The sequence below is a fragment of the Cibotium barometz genome, chromosome 16 (assembly GCF_041138505.1).
Source record: "Cibotium barometz isolate CiBa-2024 chromosome 16, ASM4113850v1, whole genome shotgun sequence".
NCBI classification, from domain to species: domain Eukaryota; kingdom Viridiplantae; phylum Streptophyta; class Polypodiopsida; order Cyatheales; family Cibotiaceae; genus Cibotium; species Cibotium barometz.
This window is the reverse complement of record NC_141061.1, coordinates 48,636,914-48,652,821: the sequence shown is the minus strand read 5'-3', so window position 1 is coordinate 48,652,821 and position 15,908 is coordinate 48,636,914. Positions and strand designations below refer to the sequence as shown.

General features: G+C 37.7%; 1 protein-coding gene across 1 annotated transcript; it reads right to left on the bottom strand.

The window, feature by feature from the left end:
- Positions 1–11,834: 11,834 nt before the first annotated feature.
- Positions 11,835–13,274, bottom strand: LOC147630689 (small ubiquitin-related modifier 1-like). Its single transcript, XM_086810643.1, has 3 exons — positions 13,175–13,274; positions 12,133–12,282; positions 11,835–12,037 (listed from the first exon to the last, which is right to left on the bottom strand). Exons 1-3 carry the CDS (start codon positions 13,262–13,264, stop codon positions 11,939–11,941), a joined length of 339 nt encoding a protein of 112 aa, XP_086666769.1. The 5' UTR covers positions 13,265–13,274; the 3' UTR covers positions 11,835–11,938.
- Positions 13,275–15,908: the final 2,634 nt, after the last annotated feature.

Sequence of the window (15,908 nt, the reverse complement as noted above, 5' to 3'; positions counted from 1 at the left end):
ATAACCAAGCTTCAAGCTTATCTAGCTCATTATCTAGCATCATAAGTGCCAGAGCAGAGGCTTTTCAATTTCAATCCTGTTATAGTGGAAAAATGATAGTTTAACGTCATTAACCAAGCTATCCTTGCCTTAATCTACCATTAAGCCTATGTTAATTATTATTAAGCATTATTAAGGTACTTTTAATGTAGTAATCTACTAATATCAGCTTGTTGCACCTTGTTCAATGATAATTAGAGTAAGATAAGATTAGAACTAATTTCAAGCTATTAATCTCCTTTCTTAATCGAGAAATTATCCAAATTATTCTTAATCATTAAATGATGCCTTATTTCTCACTAATCACCTTCATTAAGCCTCAAAATTACTTAATCACCTTAATTAAGTCTCAAACTTACTTAATTAAGCCTCAAACAAGAAATTATCCAAACTAATCTTATGCCTTATTTATCACTAATCACCTTAATTAGACCTCAAACTTACTTAATCTCTACATAAACCAAAATAATTACTTGTTGTCCATCTTTGCATAGCAATGATTCTTTGCAAGAAAATGAACCAAGATTTGAAAAAGGATTGAAAGATTGAGCACTTAATGTATTGCGCTCTAGATCTTTGCTGAAATCTAATTTTGCAGCACAAGAACTTCAACTGTGCACACTTTCTTGATCAAGATTTGCAATCAGCACTTTAATATCTTCAAAGACTTGCACAATAACCAATTTTCTTGATATCTCTATTAAGATTTGCACAACACCAAAGGTCTTTGACAAATCCCTCTCACTTAAACAAGAAATCCCTCCAAAATGTTGGTTCTAGGGTTTACTATAATATTGCGCAAAAATTAGGAATTATAAAGTGATAAAATCAAGGTTTGATCATGGATTAAGCTAAGCAAGCACTAAACTAAGGAATTGAAGCAAGAAATTGCATGAATAATGTTGCTATAAATTTGTAAAATCCTAACCCAAAAGTGATTAAGCATTAATCACTCCCTAAGCAAGGATCTAAGCAAAGACTAATGCAATAGAGAGATCGAAAAAGTTAATAGAACTCATTGGTTATAGAGTCCTCACAACTAGACTCAATGTGGTTGTAGTCCACACAAGTTTCTCTTCAATGCTAAAGTAGCCATAGGTTCATGAAGAAAGCTTGTGCAAGAAGCTAATAGCTCCAAGAAAGATAAAGTGTATAATGTGTCTAAAAGGTATTAGGTAAAAGGCGCCAAATACACAAGACATGTGCCTTTTATAGTCCTAAGGCCCGTGTGCCCCGTGTAAATATTCCTGAGTCCCATATGCCTTTTATAGTCCCAAGGCCCATGTGCCCACGTGTAAATATTTCTAAGTCCTATATGTGGAGGCCCATGCGCCATGTGCATGTGCATCCTAAAATTACTTTATTACAAAAATATTATACAAAAATCTTCTAGATGTACTCAAGCCATTTGCATGTACCTTGCATCAATTGAAGACACACCATTTTAGATACTTCTCTTGCAAGTCTAACATGTTAAAGTACTTTAACACACTTATTTAATAATTTATGCTAGGTTCAATTTTTTGATTCAAAGGATGCATGTTAACCACACACTTAGTATTTTTATGTAGTTTTGGATTAATTTTCATTTTATTTCTCCAAAATTTGTAAATAAACCTTAAGTCATTTTTCTAGGTAAATCCACTTTTATGGCTTGATTATAAAACTAGTATTAAAGATCCTTTTTCTTCTTCTTTTGTTAGAAAAAGAAAGAACTTACAATCCTAGCTTATGTAGGTATGCAAGCTTTAATTTTAACACTTTAAGGTTTAGTTTTAAAAAGGTATGAAAGTCGATACACTATTAATATGTAAAGCTACTTACTAATATAGTTTGCATCCATTTTTGTGATATGTAAAACAAGTTACGCGGTAAAGTTTATGCATCTCAACTTTAAAACTTACTTTTGTAAGAAGGGACTCCTTGCTATTTTAAGAAAGAAAACTTGATGATTGTGCTCTTAGTGATAAATTACCTCACACTACTATTTAACATGAGAATATAGAGCAAAACCATCACATGTGCTTGAAAATATCAATGGATTATTTGCTAAATTAGAGGAGTAAGTAATAGAAAACACCTTAGTAATGGTAGTTTTTTTGGTATTATAAGGCTATGAAAAATAATAAATAAGATATGTGTTATTAAAAGACATAGTATATGTTTTTAGTGCAAAAGAAAGCAATTGGTTTTATGGGCTAGTGGTAGAGTTGTATTGCTAATAGGAGGTAATTGGAAAATGGAAGATATAATAGGGACCTAATAGCTGGTAGCTCATACAAGTTGACTTGACACGTGGCTTTTTAAATATAATTAGCATAATATGTATTTTACAATGCTAACTTTAGTTCAAAAACTGTTAATCTTAAAATGCTAACTTTAGTTTAATCAAGTAACTGTTAATCTTAAAATGCTTAACTACATCAATTGTTGATCCCCCTATACTATGGTTACTATGAGTTATTTTACCCATGTATAAATATGGGTCCTAAATATTTTTTTACATTAATTAATTAATGCAAGCATGTTGGAACCTTAGCATGTAGCATGTTTAAACCTTAGCATGTTGGACCTAAGCCTTTTTTTACCTTGAAGAACATGATTTGCATGCTGATGATGATCTAAATTCTCAAATGAGTTTTTGACAGTTGTGGTTTCTCTCTCGTATGGCTCCTTTGACCAAGCCGCTTTCTCTCTCGCATGGCTCCTTTGAGTAGGCCTCTCTCTCTCTCTCTCTCTCTCTCTCTCTCTCTCTCTCTCTCTCTCTCTCTCTCTCTCTCTCTCTCTCTCTCTCTCTCTCTCTCTCTTCCCCCTCTTGCGTATCTATCGTGTGGGAAATCCAGAGGAGAAATTTTGTTCTTCTATGTGAGACGGAAAGACACGGGAGATGACATTGTAGGAGGAGGGAGAAGGGAAAAACGGAGTGAGCCAATGAAATGGAGTGATCATAAAGCTGAGATATCGGATAATCACCATGGATTAATATAAGATTAAGGAGATAATCTCATACAAGAACCACGATGCCTAAGTGAGTTAACCTCTCACGAGAGGATAGAAATAGCCTTCCATAAGCCAAGATATGAAAGCCAAGAGTCTCCAAGAGTCAAGATGACCAACAAATATCATAATATGTCCAAAAAAATACAATAGTGGCCCATGAGCCCCCTTTTATACTTGAGCCCATGATCATGGTCCTACACCTAATCTAAAGTTATTGCTTCATCCCCTCCTATAATGATTTCATCCTCAAAATCAAAGGGTGGTTATATAAAAATCAAACATATACAAAATGCTATATATGAAAGCCAAAAATCATGACATAAGTCACTGTCATGGAAGACCCAAATACCATAACATGAGCAGTATGACCCCCAGAGTCAAATGGAAAGGATGAAGGCCTCCTGTCGATGATAAAGCTAAGAAATCTCCCACCTAGATCAAAAGGAAAGTGTAAGAGACCATTGTTGATGATGAAAGTGTTGAATATCTCCCATGGTCAGAAGGAAGCTGCAAGAAGCCAATATCGATGATGAGGCTAGGTATGTATCCTCCTAGGTCAAATGGATAAATGTAATATGTATCACGAACCCTCAAATCCAATGTAACAATAGCTCCCAAGTCAAAAGGAAAGCTCAAGTCCGAGGGATAGCTCATAAGCCCATCCTTCGCGAGAGTAAAACATGGAACTGGCATCTAGGGTATCCGCCAAAGGGAAGCAAAAGTCCTAGTTGGAATGTCAAATGGTACATTAGATCAAGACCAAGAGATGTCATAAGTGCATCTAAATGGTATGCCATGTAATCAACTACCATACATCCCAAAAGTGGCATATGATGCCCCCAAAGATGAATATCCCAACTCCAAAGAAAATAGGGTCATGTAGACAATCATGGAAATCGAAGAAACACGTCTCGAAGTCAGTATCGTGTAGGAACGCATGTGAATCAATGCTGTCACCCACTATAGCATAGGTCAAATCATATGAGGCATCACCCACTGCATCAATCAATACATGATCCAAAATATGCAACATGCCCTCATATGTAAAACCCTCCACATATGTGTGTTCCTCTAAAGTAAAAGCATGATCAGTAGGATCACCATAAGCATCATCACATCCAAAATATGCAACATGCCCTCATATGTAAAACCCTCCACATATGTGTGTTCCTCTAAAGTAAAAGCATGATCAGTAGGATCACCATAAGCATCATCATATGTGATGATAGTGTGGTATGTTTGGTTCTGAAAATTTATGAAACTTTTGTAAAGAAGAATGTGATGTTCTTTAGTGTTTTCTTAAGTGCAAATTATGATTTAATGATGATGTATTTAAGTAGATAAGGGTGATTTGTTCTTGTTTAGTTGTGCACAACATGAAACTAAAACCTTAAGGGTAGTTGCTAAAGTCATGGAATCAAATTGTTTTGATGTAATGCATGCTCAATTCCTTCTTGTTGTACCACCGTTTATGAATTCAAAATTCTTATGAAAGATGTTAATTGAGTGCTCACTGTTTCAAATTTCTTATAAAGATGCTAATTGAGTGCTCATTGATGGGTAATTATTGAGTGCTTATTGATGGGTAATTATCAAGGCTCTTAGTCTATCTACCATGGTTATGTTTTGGGTACATTCCTTAATCATTGTTTAAAGTGTGTTGTCTCATTGCAGTATTAAATTTAGTTATGAATGATGCCATGTACAAAATTAGTACATATGGATCTCATATGTATTGGTATTCCATGGTAGACTACCATGTGTATAATATTTTATGATTAAAATAATATATCAATAAACTTAAGATGTTGCTTTAGAAAATGGTTTTCCCATTGATAGTAATAATGTTTCCTTTCTCACTCATGTTGATGCTTTCTCGCCATTCTTGAAACAATTATTGTTTGTTTTTGTCTATTTTGCTTATACAATTTTGTATTAATTTGTGTGTCTTTATGGCCTTCATTAAGCAATAGCTTTAAGAACATAATCAAATGTAGTGGTGGTTTTGGGTACCTAAAATAACATGATTTAAATATCGGTGTGTCGATACGTGTGTATACAATTGTGTGTGAGTGCACACGTGCGCACGTGCATGTGCGCACGTACGTGAGCATGCGTGTGTGCAAGTGACGCCTAAAATTCATGAGCATGTAAATCATCTATGGAGGATGTTTAAATCCTTGCCTTGGTGAATGTAGCATTAGGATGGATACGAAATAGCAAATTGCCCTTGAAGCAATGACTGTTTCTATGGAGATGTATTATGGGTAATTTTTTATGCAAATTCTTTTGGCGCATAGTCAAATTGCTTTAGCCTCATGTAGGCAATGCTCTCATCCATGTGAGATAGTGCCCATCTTTTATGGTACTACTCCCACTCTCAAGCCCTCCTGGGCAGATTGTTAGGGCCTACATGCATGGTTTCCAACCAAAGGCAATTTTGGCTTTTTGGTCAACTCTCTCCACCACCATTGCCAGCTTATGTGATCTTTCTAGGTTGGACAAGATACTGGGCACTCTAGACTATCTACCATGTCCAGAATCAGTTGATTTTTTATGTTGTTCATGTCGACCCTTTTTCCTTCTTTCAAATATCACTTCATACCAGTTTCTCAAAGATTCTTTTGACTGTGGAGAGCTCTTTCTTCCACAGCTCGATGTGTTTACCCACTATTTTTTATGTCATAGATGTCCCACTCTAGGACAGCTATGAATGTACATTACTTTATCAATGTAGAAGTGGTTTCACTAAAAAAGTGTGTGTGTGTGTGTGTGTGTGCACGCGTGCGCGTGCATGTGCATGTGCATGTGCGTGCGTGTGCGTGTGCGTGTGCATGTGCATGTGCATGTGCGTGTGTGTGTACGTGTACATGTGCATGTGCATATGCATGTACGTGTGCGTGCACGTAAAATTGTGGGGTCTTTCATTACTAAGTTGAAGAGATTTGTGAGCTTATGATTGTAATATCATGCACATGTTGATGGATCGTTTTTGAATTAATTACTCTTAGTAATGTGCTTTTGTTTCCAAACATGTTGTAAAATATATAATCCTTTAATTGAAGCCATAAATGCTCAATAGATGATTATAAAAGTTGGGCACCACTTTGATGTTTTATACCATTGCATTTTTTTGACGCATCAAGAAATGTTCCTTTGTAATTATGGAAGGTATGATTTTATTTTATTTTTTGATGCATCATAGCAATGTTTCTTTATAATTAGCGAAGGTACAAAAATTTCAACAAATTTGGGGATCATTTCTTTATAATTAGGGGAGCTATGAATTTTTTTAAAATTCTTGATATCCAACATCATATTATTATATGTATGTGTATACCATTCACTTGTAAAATATTATTGTACACTTCTTTGCAAAGTCTTATCCAAATGAAAGATGAGAGATGAGACTTGAATTATTGGTATTTTTATGGATTAAATTTTTATTTAGAATATTAATACAAAGTTATGACATTTTTGTGCTAGTTTCCATTTTGCTATGTTCATGTATATATATTCTTTACTATGTTTTAACCTCTCCTTTTTTCCCTTAAAAATGCCTATATTTATTTTATACTAATCCTATTCATGAGATCTCTTACTCTGATGGGAGCATGACCTTACAACTATTTCTACTATACAATGCAAGATAGAATGAATGTACAAATTGTCACATGTATGTGTGGTGTATGTGTGCAAGGCACGACACTAAAGGTTGAAGATGCACCACTACAAGACATCACACTAGAGGTTGAAGATGCACCCCCTCCCCCCCTCTATGTGTGGTGCGTGTATACAAGACACCACACTAGAGGTTGAAGATGCACCCCCTCCCCCCTCTAGTGTGGTGTATGTGTGCAAGATACCACACTAGAGGTTGAAGATACACCACTACAAGACACTGCACTCGAGGTTGAAGATGCACCCCCCTAACCCCATTACTTTGTAGTAGTTTTATCACGAAAAAATATTTACAAAGTTATGTGGGTACCTTAGTACCAAATATTTTTGAAGTAAATCAAAAAATTCAAACAGGAAGAAAACAATCCACTGAAAGTGATTTGTTGGACGTGGGAGATTCTCTCTCTCTCTCTCTCTCTCTCTCTCTCTCTCTCTCTCTCTCTCTAAGATCAATTATAAAGATCACACACCCAAAATGCCCAAGGTACTCACTTTCTTCCATTTTTGTTAGTATAACCTCTTCTTGATGGGTGACAGTATTGTCAATTGGTGAAGGTGAGCCTAAGTTGCATCACCATTAGTAGACACCATGATAGGATAGGCAGAGTAGAGATGATCACCATGGGTGATTGAGCTAGGTGCCACCAATGGTTAGGTTCAAGGTGGCGAGGTTGGCTAGCAAATCAAAAGGGTGGTGCTACTAGTCAAGGTAAAACACCGAGGCATTGACTCCCAAAGAGATGGAGCAAGAGTTGGTGGGACATGTCTTCCTCCAGACAATGAAGAATAATGGTAGTAGTGGCTTTCGATGCCAACCCTTTTGGTGATAGCATGCATGCACACACCTGTGCAAGAAAGACACACACACACACACACACACACACAGAGCTCCTGTGTAGCTTTTTTGACTTTTTTGTTACCTTGTCTTGCAAGCATGTGTGAGCACACTCAAAGGTATTGTGGATAACCACCCACACTTAAAATGTTGAGAGTTGAGTACATCAAAATAGCTTGAGTGAGACTCAAGGCAGGTCTTATTAGGCAATGATCAATTGTAAGGTATCAATATCTCCAGATGTTGAGATATATCTACTACTTTGTGTGGTCCTCCACAATAGTAAAAGCACTGCAATGTTTACCGAACTGCTTTTTCCTCAGCACTTTCTACCCCTTGGGTTTGTCTCTTTTTTTTAGTCAAGGGAGCTTGACTCAAAAAGAGACAAACCCATTTGGGTCAGGGAGCTTGACTCAATTACGAGCGATAATAGAGAAGCACTACTCCAATGTTTATCCAATTGCTTCCTTAACAAGTTCCCTTCGGTTTGTCTCTTTTTTTTAGTCTACGGAAGTTGATTTGCCAACGTGGCCCATTCTGTTTGAGCCATTTGAGAGATTTAGCCCATTGATTGGGTCATGTGGATGCCAATCATCGATGGTGCAAGGAGTGATGCGCCTATCACCAAGGGTTAGGATGCAACCACAATTTGGGGTGACTATTGCACTTGTAGTGTTATGAATGAAGACATTGAAAAATGTTATGCACCTCTCATCAGGGGTTAGGGTGACTATCGTGCTTATAGTGTACATGAATGAAGACATTGACCCAAAGCAATAATCACAATATAAAATTTGTGTTTAACATTACTCCTTGCTTTTATCAATTTAGATGAGAAAGACCCTATTTCACATGTTATCTAAACAAATTGCTTCTTTAGAGTATGATCAAATTGGGCAAAGTTTTTTTCCTCAATAACATCCCTTCATTTATGAATCATTGAGTTTGTCGTGGTCTTCACATGTGAGTTCAAGGTTTCCATGCACAAAGATGCAATCCCTTACAATTTCATCAAGTTTCCTCTTTATTGTGTGGAGTTCACTCTATGATCCACCTAGGACCTTGCCTTGAGAATCCCCAAATAAAGGCTACCTTCAAGGTTCTAAAGTTCACCTTAATCTCAAGCCTCAAAGTTCTGGACCACATGTTGGATGTGCCCACTAATCATAGGTTTGATGCATGTACTTAGGTGAAATAATGTGAATTTCTAAAGCCTTCATCACCTTTGCTCAAACACTTGCACAAAGTGAACATCATCATTTGTTTCATCATATTTGTCCATAAGCTTGGAGATCTCTATAGCCATGTCTATGGGTGGCTTCCTTGAACTTTGTACAACTCCCTCTAGGTTTAGAGCACCGTTTGTCAATTTTGTGCAACTTGTCCTCTTAGAATGTTCAATATTACTAAGGTTTGGTTATCTAGGCGCTACAAGGATTGTTGGGTGTCCCAACATTTGCACAAAGATTGAAACTCATTGTGTTAGGCAAAGAACTAATCACTAGAGGAATCGGAGTCATCAAGGGTGTGAAACTTGGTGGCACAATCAAAGGTACGTAGTTGGTCTAATGCATAGTAAACTAGAATTTGCAGTTAAAGCATGGACATGGTTGAATCCAATTACTAGATGTATAACCATTAACCAATTTTTTGGTTCAATTGTCTTGAATGTGCCTCTAATTTATTTAGGCTTTTCAAATGTTTAGGCTTTTAAAATTGATTTTCAAAGATAAGATTATTTCGTTTTGAAAGAAATAAAAATTTTCAAAAGATGTGGATTCTCAATGCCATGATTTTCACGGAGTGAGAATAAGAAATCCTCACGTTTATCTCAATTATCAACCCCAAATGATTTTCAAGTTTGAAATAAATCTCTGTCTCAAATATTCAAAATCAAGAGATTCTCACAATGTGAATCAATTATTCTACAACCAAAGGATTTTAACATATCACAATCTGTGCTTATTTTTGAGTAATTAAGGATTGCTTTCCAAAAAAATCATGTCCCCAATGGATAGACGTAGCTTTAGAGAAAAACGATTAAAGAAACCAAGGAATTGTTCCCCTGACAACACCACCAAAAAATCGACCCCTCTACTCCAAATACCATTGTGGATACTTCATCGTTGACAAACCTTAAGCCACGCCACAAGGACTCCACCACTAATTCGAAAGCTAGTTTTGTACTGCTTCTCTTGCAAGTATTATCACACCACCAAGTGTCTGAGTCCTTATCCCTCCTCTCACCTCAAAACACTCCCTCACACAAGCTCACTCACATACAATTAGAAAGATGATCAAAAAAAAGATTTAGTAAGAGCAAGACTCAATTGCACAAAGTATCTTTACATTATGAGAAAAGCTGACTTACATAAAAGGCCATGTGTACTCACAAACTTTAAGTGTATAAATCGAGCACGCTCGCGACTCATAAGTAGCCTAATCTTATAATATGTCCATAAAGTATATTAAAAAGTTCATACTAATTTGCTACCACCCACTCTTGGAGTGAGAATAGCCAAAGTATTCCATCGTACCATCATGAACACCTATCTAAGTTATAGATATAGACACCATTGTTTAAGAGCTTAATTATACATCATCTTTTGGATGAGTCAGTCTCTTCTCTTTGGTGTAGAACATAGTGTGCATTGTTAATCCCAAAAATGGGTTAACAATACACAACTTCAAGATTGCTGTGCCTAAGTAGCCTCGCAAGTGAGTTTTTTTCTTTTGCACAACCAATCAAACCAACCCAATCTTGAAGTGAGATAGGGAGCTTAGCTAGGCCCTTGAAAAGTTATTGATGACACCTTTAGACAAGCAACCCCCTATTTGAAAGTCAAATAAATAAAAATAAAAAGAAGAAGAAACCTTCTCTACGAGAAGGGGAATGTTCTTAATGCTAGTGGTGGGGAATCATACAACTAATGTACAACGAATAAAAAGAAGACTTTTTCAAATACAAAGAGTCAATCGAAATACAAAGGGTCAATCAAATACAAAAGATCAATCGGAATACAAAGACTCAATGAGTCAATGAAGGGATTTTTTTCTCTTATTTTTTAAAAATCTAGGATTTCCTTTCTCTCCTCTCCTTATCCCTTGGTTTCCCATGATTAATAGATAGATTTCTGGGTGCACTCTCTTCTTGCCCCTTCGCTAGGCTGTCATGAGGAGGGACGACCGTGCTATTCGCTAATTGGACGGTTGTTTCGCCAAGGAGTTTCGTGCTTAGGTGGCAAGACGAAGTGCTAGCAGCAGCAGCAGCAGCAGGCCTGGCCTGAATGGCCTTTTTAAAAGGAACTCAGCTCACGGCAAAACTGACATACCCCCCGCCACACCCCCGCCACATCGTCCTCTCTCAGGACCAGTTAGCTCTTTTTGCATCGATGGCATGTCAACCATCTTAAGAGTTCAAGCTATAAAATAAGAGCTCGCTTTCTTTCTCCCATAGTGAGAGGAGGAAGAAGAACAGCATACATGCCTCTCTTTTTATGACAGAGTCCCATCATGACAAGTGGGGCAAAGAAATTTGCTACCTCTCCCAAAAGCTAGAAACAAGCGTTTTCCATAAAATAGTTGAGAAAACACTATTTTACCCAACAGAAAAGCTGTTCTACTAAAAAAATGTATCACACAGTACAGCAGCTTCAACCCTCATCATTCTTTGAGTGAGTACCTCCAAACTAAGCATGTGGCCAAACCTTCAGATCTAGGTTTCATGTTTGAAAAAGCAGTGGCTACAAATGATTTACCTGCCCTCTCAGGCTGCCGCACTCCTTGAAAGGGTCTGAAATAACCAGCTAAAAAAAGCTATTCTTTATGTGGCTGATAATTGCAGAATGAATTTCTTTTCGTTAAAATATTCTGAAGATGGCTCTATCTATGTATGCTTTCAGATTAAGTAAACCAAAAAGTAGTCTTAAAAGAAAGTGCCATACTCAAAGAATGAACAGTGACAACAGATTGGAAAGCCATGGAAAAAGTTCACAAGCTATCATTCATACATGAGAAAGCAGTCTCCAGAACTTTGATACAGATGAAAGAACGATGGTGGTAGATGGTGTACTTCAACGGCTAAAGAGAACATACCTAAGGTCAAAAGATACAAGGACAAAACCAGAATCTAGACAAGACCTTGGGCTCAAAGACAAACCAGCGGCGCCTTTGCAATCAACTACTTAAGATTTCAAGGTCTAAAATCACTTGGACACAAAACATCAAGCAGCTGTACACAAGATAGTTACACCCTTGCCAGGGTAAAACACTTAGCGCAAGTTGAAAGCAAAACAAGTAAATTAACTTGGAAAATAAATTCATTGCACTACCATGCTATGGTATCACACTTCCACAAATAGCTGCTTAAAAATTTATTCCATCTTAACACTGGTCAGGACACAAGTATGCAGTACTGGAACAAGGAAAACCACCAGTCTGATGAAGCATGGCATCTATTTCATCTCCTTCTTCCATGTCCAGCTGCTTGAAAGATGGGGAAGAGAGAGCAACTGAGGGCTATTTCAACAAAAAAAGACTTTAGCAGTAAAGCAGCAAAGCTGCAGTAATTCACGTACCTCTGCAGGTGTCTGCTCAGCCCTCAAGCGGCGACCATCGAAAAGAAAAGCTATTGAGTTGATGTCAACAGACTGCCTTTCACAGTATGCATTCATTAGCTTTTTCAGCTGTGTGGATCGCTTAATCCTAAAGAACACCTCATTACCATCCTGTTAGAAAAACAAAACGCAGATATCAACTGCCATAGAAAAACATAGGGCACAAAAGGCTTTATGGAGCAAAAGGATGCCTGCTGTCATGTTGATCAATTCTCTCAATTACCATTAGGGAACTAAAGGTCAATTTCACAAGTACACAGTAATTATTCTAGTATCTTAAGGTCTTTCACCCTGCTATACAACTTTGTCTTGCAAAAGCTCAATAACAGATCATGCACAGTGGCTGCTAGAAATTTAGGTGGAATTCCAACCACTGTTAGCAAAAACACTTGACTTGCATGCATGCATAGTTTTGCACCTGCTTTGCCTTGGTGAGTTGTAGTTTGAAATCAGCAATCTAAGCAGTCACTGCCAGAATACTTGCCCAGCTTGAATTACAACAAACCAGCAATCCCAAAGAATTCAACCAAATTACAAATAAGGGTTTGCAACTGTCTCGAAAAACATGCACAAAAATAAGAAAACCATCTACAAAGAAATGATGCTCACCGACAAACACACACACACACACACACACTCCCCCAAAAAAACCCCAAAAACATAAAAACATAAAAAGCGAGTTTGAAGAAATCAACATCTAGCCCATATTAGCCCTAAACTACCACCGATTCTAAGTCAAATCATCATGAGAGTAAGACCCTGCTCTTGCACACAACGTAGTAGTGGTCGTGGGGAGAGCAACCGCGGCAAAAATCGACAGGGAAAGGTGATCATAAGACTTAAATTGTAGCACCGTGATATTCACCAAAGAGCCTCAAAAGCAATCTCCGAGGCACACGTCACCAACAGAGAGAAAAAGACCCCAGAGAACTGTGTGTGTGTGTGTGTGTGTGTGTGTGTGTGTGTGTGAGAGAGAGAGAGAGAGAGAGAGAGAGAGAGGTACCTGGCCTTTGACTTTGAGGCTGAGGTGCTGATCGAGGGGCTTCTTCTCGTCGTCGCCCTGCTGCTGAGAGGAGGGGGTGTTCTGGTTCATGCCAAAGTCCATCTCTCTCTCTCTCTCTCTCTCTCTCTCTCTCTCTCTCTCTGTGTGTGTGTGTGTGTGTGTCTCAACCTCTCCGCGCAGTAAGAAGTAAAAAAGTGCACCCACACCGACCTATAACTTGGTCTGAGGAAAAGCCGTCATATCCGTCGTTAGACATAACGGCGCCTCTCAAAATCGCCGAGTTCCCTCCCTTTTTTCTGACACGCCTTGCCGCCCACCATCAGTATGGGACCAAAACGAAAATTTAACTCTATATGGAAAAAAAATAAGGACCAGTTTTGTTGCTGGTGGATGTGTTGGATTGTTGGAGTTTGTCATCGAGGATAAAGACTCGCCTTAAAAGGAGTATATCAAAGTCCTTAAAAAATCAATGGATCAAGGCCAAGAGATGTACTTGAGGATGAAAGCAGTCCAAAGGAAAGCAACACAAGTCTTGCCATGAGATATACACCATTGCTTGCAAGCACTAGGTGTGGTAGCTAGTTTGAAGCAAGCTCCATGGTCAAGCAAAGTCGAGAAGGGCATCCTGGTGTGTATACACAAGGATACAAATGATTTGGGCAAAGATGGGGTGTGGGGACAACCATGTTCATAGGTGGGTGCTCCAATTAATGGTGTATCTAAGAGGGGAGGAATATAACATTGATCCCATGCTAGGGTTTCCAATATTGGAATCTTGTTTGCTTTATTTAGATCGCTTTCTTCTCTAAACATGCATGAACAGATAAAAAAGGATTTAGAGTTTACATACATATTATGTGAAGCAGTAAAGTGGATAAGTGTTCTAAAAAATAGTGATTAATATAAATTAAAAATAATCAATATAAATTTTATTGCTAATCTTATAAAATCGAGAAATTAGCAAGTCTCAAAACTGTGTAAAAAAATTAATTTCAAAAATGATTAACACTAATCAATTTCAAAAAAGATTTAACACTAATCATGATAAAGAAAGATTAACACTAATCATGATAAAGAAAGATTAACAGCAATCCAAAAATGATTACCGTAACACGAAGAGTATGATCCCCAGGGTCGAATGGAAAGGATGAGGGCCTCCCGTCGATGATGAAGTTAACAATCTCCCACTCGAACAAAGGTAAAGTGTGAGAGACCACTATCAATGAAAGTAGTTGAATATCCCCCAAGGTCAAAAGTATAGTGCAAGAGGCCAATGTCGGTGACGAGGCTAGGGATGATTCATCCTAGGTCAAATGGATAAATGAAGTATACGTCACGAATCCTCAAATCCAATGTGCAATAGCTCCTAGGTCAAAAGAACAGCTCAAGTCCAAGGGATAGCTCATAAGCCCATCCTTGTGTGACTAAAACATGGAACTGACATCCAGGGTATCTGCCAAATGGAAGCAAAACTCCTAACTGGAATGTCAAATGGCTCATGTAGATCAAAACCAAGAGATGCCACAAGTGCATTAGAATGGTATGCCATGTAATCAATTACCATACATCCCAAGTGACATATCATGCACCCGAAGATGAATGTCCCGGCTCCAAAGAAACTATGGTTGTGTGGACAATAATGGATACCAAAGAAACACATCTCAAAGTCGGCATCATGCAACTCATGTGAATCAATGCCGTCATCCACTAAGCACAGCTCAAATCATCTAAGGCATGATCCACTACATCAACATATGTATATGCACGATCCAAAATATGTAACATGCCCTCATGTGTGAAACTCTGTGCATATGTGTGGTCCCCCAAAGTAAATACATGATCAATAGGATCACTAAAAGCATCATCATCACTGAATACTGAAAGATAAGTAGTATTCTCCATAAAATCACTATCCCCAAAATCTACACATGAAAGATAAGTAGTATCCTCCATAAAATCACTATCCCCAAAATCTCCAAGATCACTAAGGTCATCCTCATAGGTATATCTCCATCAACACTGGATCTAAGAAAATGTTGAAATCAAATAAAAAGCTCTCTAGATCCATATGCACAATCCTACGTCTCCTACGAATTCTAACATCAGAAAAATCATCACTTCTTTCATGCACTATCCCTGACTCCTTAAATACAAGAACTCTATCCACATGAATACTACCATGAATGCTATGAATACTAGGATTAGTGGTTGTATCAGCGATATCTCCACAAATGGAAATCCTAGAAGAATAGCTTGATGCATCTAAAGTCTATGCTCATAGGTGTCTCTGTCACCCATATGCGGAGTATCACGAACCTCAAGTGTGCTAATGGATACATCACTAAGCAAATACACACTATCCTCTAGAATGTCACCACGATCAAATAGAGTGTCCACATGATCCGTAAAGAAAGATGATAGGCATAGAATTGTCGATGCTTGGTATGCTCGCTACCATCTCAACCCTAGAGATCATGCCCACATGATCCGACTCACACACATCACTATCACTACTATCACATACATCATCATCATGTGCATATGTGTCACTGGCATCATGTGCAGGTATATCACTATGATCATGTGCATGTGTATGGAATACATCAATATCATCATGTGTGTGTGTACAATACAACATCATGGGTATGTGTATGAGGTCATCATTATCATCATCATCCGCATAGAATGAATGGACCGGTCTATGTGAGTGGAAATTAATATGATGATGGCCAGT